A 9,919-nucleotide genomic window follows, 5' to 3' on the forward strand; every position below is an offset into this window, starting at 1 on the left:
GCGTGCCATAAACACCAGTGTAAAGCTCATGGACGTGAGAGAAGACCTGGAGAATATCACAAGAAACCTAGAAGAGTTTGACAAGAGGTACGATGAGATTACGGCTAGCAGGGTAACGTTCGGAGGGTGGCTTTCAGGATTCGCCAGTGATGCGGCCCTATGGACCTCTATAGCTATTCTCATGGCTTGGTCCACAGCGCTATCATTGGGGATCGGGTACATGTTTCTATTTGGAGGTGGTGGTGGTGCAGGTGGTGGTGCAGGTGGGGCAGGTGCTTTCACGAACCTTACAAAGAGGCGGTATAAAATGTTATAGACACCAACACCCTTGTACATGTGTGTATAAACTATATATCCCTTTGTACCTTTGCCTATGGATGCTTGAATAAATGTCCTATATGTCAAAGACTCTCTGTGCTTGCGATTGTCTCTTTTATGATATGAAAGTAGGATGGTGGGAGAGGAAACAGGGATAGGATAAAAAACACACTAATTTCCAATATGTTTCAGTCATTACACAACTTTATATATTTCACTTTACAAAATGGACAGACATGAACTGAAAATGTATTCAGGAGTCTTCGTGAGGTGTCAGGGTCACACATTAGGGTTTACAATCAGACCAATATGTTTTTATTTATTCACTTTCTTTATGTAATGCTCACATATGGTCACAGGTGATCTCTATTCAGACTCATTGAAACACCACAACAATCTTGGTCTCGATATCATGCCTATCTTCTGATCTTCCGTAATTAACTGGCATCAGTAGCACTGCCACAGTCCCAGACGAGACAACTTCTCCGCCTGAGCGCAACAGGACGGATGCGTCTCCCCTTGAGATAACCAAGTCGCCAGGTTCAGCGACTTCCAGTTCTGCTTGTTTCTCAGGGTTCGCCATTTCCTTGGGTGGCTGGAACCACTCACCAGAGTGTTGCCCAAAGAACCAGCCCACTGGGGAGGCTGCCATGCATTTCTTCAAGCGAATGTAGCGGTCAATGATCATGGAACCCTTGACATGTATGTTGCGTATACCCCCGTCGACATCAGGTTCGATCTTGGTATAACCGATTCTGTTCATAGTCAGCTCTTCCGCGTCGTCTTCTTTCTCTTGGGCCAGTATAAAATTAGGAGACAGGACCAGTACACCCTGTGAGCCGACGCAGGGGTCATCCTTCTCGGTATAAACAACCAGGGCGCCATTAGCCTCTGTGTCATAGTGCAAACCCAGGCCCTCACCGATGGCTTTGTCAAATTTAGCCAAGTCTCCCCTGGACATGAGCACTCTGCCCTTTGATGTTACATGTTCATACTCCCCAAAGCGAACACTGGTGCCATCTCTGGATATGACCAGATCCGTGCTGGCTGATTCCATTTGGTCATCTGGGGTAGACTGGTAGGGTTGCGTTTTGTGCAGGTTTGCATGGATTACATTGGTGAAATCACCTTCAACTTTGATATTCTCATACAACTCTGACACCACCGAGCCCTTCTCGTTGTCAGGGTTGCCGAGCCACATGGCCATGTACACTGAGCCATCATAGACAGTACGCTTGGCTGGATCACATTCATGACTTGCGGTTGTGTGAGTCATGGCTCTAGTCCACTATCAGTCGACAATCTGTACTGCTATGGTATCCTAAGGGTCTAACACAGTTTTAGGTTTCCAGTGAGCTCTCTTGGTCACATTTATTCAAATGTAACATCCAACCGAGCATCTCTAACCTAGGCTACCACATCCAGCCTTGCCCTGTCTTTCACACAGAGACAACAGCCCTGAATGTCTAACCCAGGCCTGGTTATCCAACCGAGCGTCTCTAACCTAGGCTACAATATCCAACCTTGGCCTGTCTATCACACAGAGACAACAGCCCTGAATGTCTAACCCAGGCCTGATTATCCAACCGAGCATCTCTAACCTAGGCTACCACATCCAGCCTTGCCCTGTCTTTCACACAGAGACAACAGCCCTGAATGTCTAACCCAGGCCTGATTATCCAACTGAGCGTCTCTAACCTAGGCTACCACATCCAGCCTTGCCCTGTCTATCACACAGAGACAACAGCCCTGAATGTCTAACCCAGGCCTGATTATCCAACCGAGCGTCTCTAACCTAGGCTACAATATACAACCTTGGCCTGTCTATCACACAGAGACAACAGCCCTGAATGTCTAACCCAGGCCTGATTATCCAACCGAGCGTCTCTAACCTAGGCTACAATATACAACCTTGGCCTGTCTATCACACAGAGACAACAGCCCTGAATGTCTAACCCAGGCCTGATTATAAAATAGAAACATACCAAGTGGAATATAGTCAAATGTTTATTTGAACAGTTCAGTATAAATACTTTATTGACAATATAGCAGGTACATATTTTGTGACAGTACAATTATAGCTGTCAAACATGAATGTATAAGGATCTTGAATAAAAAGTTGAAAGAGTCATCAAACACGGTCCTTTTGGTGTTATTGTCTTCACCTCAACCAATCTGAAATTTATTTCGCTGTATCTGGTCTCTGATGATAACTTGCTCCTCCTTGGTCATATCAGCAGCAGCCTGCATCCATTCTGTGTCCCGAAGCAGCTCATGAGCCAAGAGTCTCTCTGTGTCATAGAAGTTCAGCAATCTGAAGACTATCCTTCTCACTAGGTCACACTGCATCACGTTGGGCATTATGATGTCAGGATCACACGGTGTGCTTGATGCACTGGGGTGGTCTTGGGGACATAGCGTCTTTGTGATGATCTGGTATGTGGACATAGTCACACTTCGGATTTTACGGCCACAGAACATAACCCTCCCTTCCATTGCGTCCACTATCATCACCCCCAGGCTCCACATGTCTATAGCACATGTGTACTCTGCAGATTTACGTTTTGGGCAAAATAATTCCGGGGCCCTGTACGCCTCCGTGACCACAGTTGGGCTCATCCATTTTGAGGACTGTCTAGAGAGGCCCATGTCGGCCACCTTCACTGTGAGATCTTCTGTCAGCAGCACGTTGTAAGGAGTCAGGTCCCTGTGCACTATATTCCGTCTGTGCATGTCAGACAGGGCATTAGCCACCTGTAAACTAAAGTGAGCAACGAAACTCAAAGGGAGATACTGTAGTGGCCGGTCTTGTTCGTAGTATGGCTTGACACCGTATCCATTGTGGATCGCGTCACTCAGAGTGTAGGGTACGTAGGACATGAGCATGGCTATCTTGTCATCGTCTACGAAGCAATCGTGCATGTCGATCACATACGGGAGACCCCTTAGGGCAGAGAGACATGAGATCTCTCTCACGGTTGCATCCTCTACGCCTTGGGTGTGATATTTCAAGGCGTACTCCTTCCCAGTTGTCCTACATGTCACTTTGTACACGATTCCATAGGCGCCTTTGCCTATAACGGTGTCTTTCCTGTATTTCTCCATTCTGATTGGTATAGTGGTTACGTTGTAGTTGCTTATATATACCCTCAGTATCTTGACTGTTGAAGGGCCTGGTTTTGATCAAAGGGCTCTGACCAAAGAAGGCTTTCTATTCCAGCTCTGTGTGAACACCCCAACCAAGGCTTTGCAATGTAACCCAGATGCTGACTTTACCTTGGTAATCGGACAATGGTTCCTTTGAGGAACTGCCTATACCTGAACAATCCAAACACCGAATTGCAATGTAACAGTGATGCTGACTCTACCTTGGTAATCGGACAACGTGTCCTTTATAACCGGGTTGTCTGGGTGTCTATTAGCATTCACATACTACCTCTATACGGGCAAGGCGATTAGACTCTGTGTATACAGGAGCCATGGATTCTGACGCGACAGCACTGAGTTCAGCTATGCCTCGTATGAGCTTGAACAACGAAACGTCTACGGGTCTACCAACGCCGACGGGGATGTATGTGAGAAGTAACCGGGTGTATCGCCCCACCAAGTGGTGTCTGACCATAGACCCGTACATCCCGTGGCATCTGGAGATGTTGGCCGCGAGGCTGAACAACCTGACCTGCGATTACGTGCACGTCTGGGTATCACCTCCAGTCAGCGGTTCGGGTCCAGATCACCTATGTCGATGTCATAATCTGGTCCTAAGTAAGTGCCACTCTCCGCTCACTACAATCCACGGCTACTTTGAGACTAAGGTGTCTATGGGGATCGAGGATGTAAAAACTCTCATCGGTATCCCGTGTACCTTGTACCCTGTTGCAAAGAAGGACAAAGATACCAATCGAGGCGTCCTGACCTGCGTTGGTACACACGTATTCAATGAGTGCGCTGGGGTTAGATACGTCAACATCTACCCCGATGGAGTCACTGTCCTCAGCCGCTTGCAGGAAGACGGCCGTCGGATATTTGTCAAGTCCAACCACTGGGCAAGTCTGTATCGACATCTCCAGCCAAGGCCAGAGTTGGATTCTTTCTATTCCACGTACCGTCGTTTACAGGAGCCGAACACTTGTTAACCAGCGTTGACAGTTCACACAGGGCGCATTCTCAGATGCTACTTGGTCTGATATAGGTTCTGTTTTCATGTTGACATGTGACACCAGAAATGATTGTGAACACAGTCTCTTGTAATCGAAGATTAAATAAATCATGATAGCAGATGTACTCTGTGTCCCTCGGTGTTATTGTACACACACACACACACACACACACACACACACACACACACACACACACACACACACACACACACACACACACACACACACACACACACACACACACACACACACACACACACACACACACACACACACACACACACACACACACACACACACACAGTTCCCTTCCTCGACCCATTAGCAGCCAACAAGAGAGTTGCTGCACATCTTGCTTATGCCACACGGTTATTCTGTAGCATTGTATTATTTTATTAGTGTTCTTTTGCAATGGACACAGACACAATGGTACATTGACAAAGTTTATTCTGAACAATATAGCATATAGCAGTGATACATAATACAAGCCAACTTGCTCTATGGTCAGATTGGACCCATTATGTCTCATGTCTTGGTCCCATACATGGGGCTATTCTTTATTTGTCATCGGTGTCAGATGCCGATTGTCCTCCTTCTACACTTGCTCCTTCCATCATCCCGCTGCTCACAATCTCCATTTCATCTATTCCGCATAGTGGCAACTAGGTAGAGAGGAACACACGACACACCACAGTCTTCATCGAGTACCAGACGTCTTCCATGTCATAAACGGGTCCCTCGTTCAAGACGTGTACCATGTTCTTGGGACACCTAGGGCCGGTCTCAATCCTAGTCTGATGCTGTAGAGTTTGATCCATCTCAATAGTGAGGCACACATCAAAGTCGTCTTGGGTCAGTTGTCTGAAGTCGATGCTTGACACCTGCAGCGGAGTCCGTGGAGCCTTGGCAGCAGCACGTAGGGAGTTGAGAAATGAGTTACAGTTCATGTAAGCCCTATACAGATATACGTGATAGGCGCTATGCATATACGAGCGCCGGTGTATATCGTGTACAAGGGCCGTCGTTCTTCCGTTGCCCTGAACAGAGATCGAAGTCTTGCCTCTGTCCTAGCTTGACATCATGACTTTGAAAGTTACTGTGAACGGAGGGTCTGCTCTAGCACACTCGAGCATATGGTTGAACTTATCATCTGTATCCGTATCATCTCTATTGGTATCATTGGCTGTATTTTTCCAACCTACGCTAGGGGAGTGTAGGGGAGGATGTATCCAACCATGGATGATTCAGTATGGTTATGAAGAAAGCCTAAGACCTAGTTGCCATGTAGCCATGGTTGGAGGAGCCAGCCTTGGTTGGACAACAGGTGTGTTGTTGGATACTATAGCCACTTTGAACGGATTAGTCCAATCCAGACATGTTTGGAAGAATCCCCACTGCGGTAACATGCATAGTTGAACATGTCTGCTGTGTGTTGGGGAAGGAGGTGATGTTGGCTACTGTAGCCCTGGTCGGACGAGACACTACAGCCACGGTCTGATACCCATGGTTGGTGTTGGAGCAATGGACTACTGAGAACGCTTTAAAGGCATTGCGTCTCCAGACTGTAACAACACATGCTGAGTCTCTCCTCTAAGCAGCAGAGTTTACATTCGCACCAGGACACTCTAGGTTTACCCTGTGTGTCACAGTGGCAACCATGTCTCATTCACCAGCCCCTGAGGATGCACATCTGGCCACACTCACTAAACAGATACTAGACCTGATGGGGAACGTGAACACTTTCACCTACATGTCCGTCAACGCGCTACTGAATCTAGACACCAAAGGCCATCGCAGACTATACGACGTACTTTGCGCCCTGGAAGGTATTGGACTTCTGAGTAAAGATAGGAAGTTATACACATGGAAACGACAATGGTATCAGTTGCCGATATTTAAAGACAATAGTATGTCACGAAACATTGGAACTGTGTATCGCTATGTGCGCAATAACCCAGGGATGTTCATGGTACAGGACTTGGTTAGGGATTGGGTATTCCACTACGCAGGATGTATGACATTCTCAGGGTGCTGGCTTTAATTGGTGTTGTCACAAAACTGAGGGTAGGATGCTACGAAACTGCGCCACAGTCGGTGTGTTCGGACCCAGAATGGAAACGGGTTCTGGAAACCATCTGGGGTGGTGGCTCATCTGAAGTGCAAGTCGTGGAGAACCAATTACCAGAGGATATGTCTATTGACAGTAATGACATTGGATCTGACACCCACATCATACAGATTGACTCCCCTGAATTCCCCTTGCTTTATATCCACGATGATGGCGTGGTATGGGAGGCCTATATCGTAGATAATAATTCCGGAGTAGAGTCAGTGTGGCTCTCGGTGGAGTGGAACGGTACCCAGAGAGACTGTTACAAACGTGAAGTGCAGTGTCTAGACATCGAAACTGCGTTTGATGGGTCCAAGGGCACCCTGCGCGACTCTCACAAAAGTGAAGTGCTATGTATGGACACTGAGGACCTGCCATCGTACACCTTTGATACTCACGACATCCTGATGAACATTCCTGAATGCAGGGTTGATTGGACCAACGCAGACAGTCTACTAGAATCCTTATTGTGGTTAGATAAGGACTCTGACAGCAACCCTGAAGCAGTAGTTGATTTTGAACAGGACAGTACCTGTCCTACACCCATGTCTATCACTGATGTACTACACATGGCTGTACTCTGTCTGTAACTACACTGTTGAATTATACCATTGTACATATATCTATGTAACTACACTGTTGACATAAACCATTGCAAATATATCACAAATAAATGCTATGCCTTGATGTATCTGTCTTGTGTACTTGGACGAATGTATAAAGATATACTGTATGCTGCACTCGTGTGGTATTTGTACCAATGTTAGACACCAAACACAAATGTGGTTCACTCATTTATTAGCCTTTACGGTACATAATCGTAACATCATATACCCAATCTCACGAAGTGGTAACAGGTAAAAGGACTCTTGTGAAAGTCACATAACCAACAAGGTCATTGCTGCCCCAATACCAGCCAATCCGACAAAAATCATGAGGATTGGACTCGGGGTCTGCTACTGGAAAGAAGTCCACGAACCCGTTCTGGGAACATTCAAAATAAACATTAGATTACAGGTAGACAGTGACAATGGTGGGGGGCACGTCTTAGTCATTACTGAACGTACCCAGGAGTTGTGTTCGACTAGCCACTCCTTGTGGTGAGTGAGCAGGTATGCCGATATCTCCTCTCCCACCAACTCCACACAGTTGTCTCTCCCCTTGTCTTTCAAATACTGACACATCGCAGTCCCAAAAGATGTCAGGCTGGCAACACGGCCCCAGTTAACGGTCCCGTCTTGGAAGATGATATGGGCTAGTGCAGTGAGAAACTTCACCTCATCCCCTCTGTCATCCACGTAGAGTATGTTGATCATACCTTTAATGGCCATATCACAAACATGTCAAATGACTCTGTCACTGGCTAGTGTTAGCTGTTGGTGTCAGTGTCACAAGTCAATACCTACCATTGTATGCGTATCTGTGTTTCCCTAGCAATTGGCCAACAACTCTACTCATTGTCGACAGAGCTTTGCTTTCGTTCCACCCAGGTTTCAGAAGTCCCGTATACTGTCCTAGGACGGATTTAATAAGTTTCCTGGTGTTGGTGTCCAGGGCTCCGGCCTGGTGAAGCGCATCACAGGTTTCCATATGTGATATCTTCATTGTGTGCGTTTACGCCTGGATGGCAGCCTATGGTTAGCCTGTGTCTTCAATGGTAGTCTGCAAGCTCACAACTACTCAGGATCCCTTTACAGTGTTGACACTTATATACACATGCAACGTCATGGGAGTTATTCACCCTAGCTCTAGCACTGACAGAGTGCAACTATTACACCAGGGGTAGCATATGCCTTATGCAGTAGACAAGGACAAAAGAGGATATCAAAGGAGTGCTTCATGTTACGTTTATTTAAATACATCAACACTTCATTCAAACTACCGTAGGTGGTAACAGGCTCATAGAATGTGTTATATCAAACAGGCTCATAGAATGTGTTATGGTTGTTACAGCAAGAGGTAATTTGCAACAACATAGAAAGGTAACATGTCAAGGTATAAGAGTGATATTCTTCAGCCTCATCCGAAGAGCTTTGGACATCTCATCGCAGCGCGGGTTATGTCCCTGGGAGGGTAGATACCTTCCCTGGATGGTGAGGGCGCTGCAGACGACGCAGCGGTTCAGCCCTCGGATTGAAGTGTATCCGTAAGCCGAGTTGGTGAGGGTATCAGGGAAGGCGATTGTTCCCTTCCTGTACCGTTCCTTCCCCAGTATGAGCACTATCTCGTCTTCTCGATTGGTGTACCTATCCGCGAGGTACCTACAGTGTCCGCCTCTGTTGTATACGTGGTAGATGTGCTCACCCAGTAGGGTATCGTTCTCAACAAAGCTGTTGATTTGGAGCTTACACGTCCAGCAGTTGTGTGTGTCAACCGTGTGTGGAAGGTGCCACATGTTGGCAGACTCTCCAAGTACACCGAAGTTTGTGGTGGTGTCGTACGCTAAAGCGCTATCTGTTTCGAGGCATCCCCAGCTGTACTCATGTCCAGGTCCTTTCCTAGTGAACAAAGGAGTGCTGTCGATAGACCCTGCCAGTTTGAGATGCTTTAGCTTTGTCTTGAGACGGTTACCAATCTCAGGGCATGCGATATAATGATCTTGGCCTGGTGGCGATGTACAGATCATGCAATGTTTGGTACCTGCGATTGTAACGTAGCCATCATTGGAGTACAACATGAACTCGGGGAATGGTAGCATACCGCTTTGGAACCTCAGCATCCCTTGTAGGATGGTAAGCTCCTTTTCACGCCCCTTGTACTTGAGCTTCACATATCGACACTGTCCTTCCCCGCGCAGCACGTGTTCCTTTAAACCAGGGTCACCTCTTTTGTATCCGGAGAGTTCTATGTTACAATCGGTACACTTATACGTGTCGTAGGTCCCAGCCACGTGCTTCATGACATTAGGGTCTTCCAGTAAGTCATATTCAGTCCTCCAACCTCTGCCACAGTGTTCGGGAGTGGTGTATTGAGGGGTTATACACCGGTTACTGTCCACATCCAGCTGATGTTTGGATATGGTCACAACCCTTGCAACTCCCTGAATTATCTGCACTTCTGGGACACACTCGGGTGTAGTACTGCTGCAGCTTGGGTTCTGCATGGTTCACTATGCTCCAACACTTGTTGTACAAGGTACAGAGGGTTTGTGTACGGTACACTGATAGCACGGTCCCTTTATACACACACACACACAAGTAGCCATATTCCTACGTTGGATACATTGACTCTGATTTGATTTAATGACTCTGGTTGGTTATAATGATACTGGGAGGATATAGGACTCTGGGTGGATAACAAAACCTCTGGTGAGAACACTGGCCTGATGAAA

At 47.0% G+C, this 9,919-nt stretch overlaps 2 protein-coding genes across 2 annotated transcripts; both read right to left on the bottom strand.

Moving 5' to 3' along the window:
* Positions 1 to 2,484: 2,484 nt before the first annotated feature.
* LOC118379573 (cyclin-dependent kinase 1-like) lies at positions 2,485 to 3,423 on the bottom strand. The gene has a single exon (XM_035766589.1). The coding sequence runs from the start codon at positions 3,421 to 3,423 to the stop codon at positions 2,485 to 2,487; it is 939 nt and encodes a 312-aa protein (XP_035622482.1).
* Positions 3,424 to 7,466: 4,043 nt separating this feature from the next.
* LOC118379572 (induced myeloid leukemia cell differentiation protein Mcl-1-like) lies at positions 7,467 to 8,178 on the bottom strand. Its single transcript, XM_035766588.1, is given in 4 exon segments — positions 7,467 to 7,527; positions 7,529 to 7,572; positions 7,656 to 7,906; positions 7,995 to 8,178. Coding segments are annotated over 4 exon segments (540 nt in total).
* Between the last annotated feature and the right edge of the window lie 1,741 nt (positions 8,179 to 9,919).

This window comes from Oncorhynchus keta, unplaced genomic scaffold, assembly GCF_023373465.1.
Source record: "Oncorhynchus keta strain PuntledgeMale-10-30-2019 unplaced genomic scaffold, Oket_V2 Un_contig_21914_pilon_pilon, whole genome shotgun sequence".
NCBI lineage: Eukaryota > Metazoa > Chordata > Actinopteri > Salmoniformes > Salmonidae > Oncorhynchus > Oncorhynchus keta.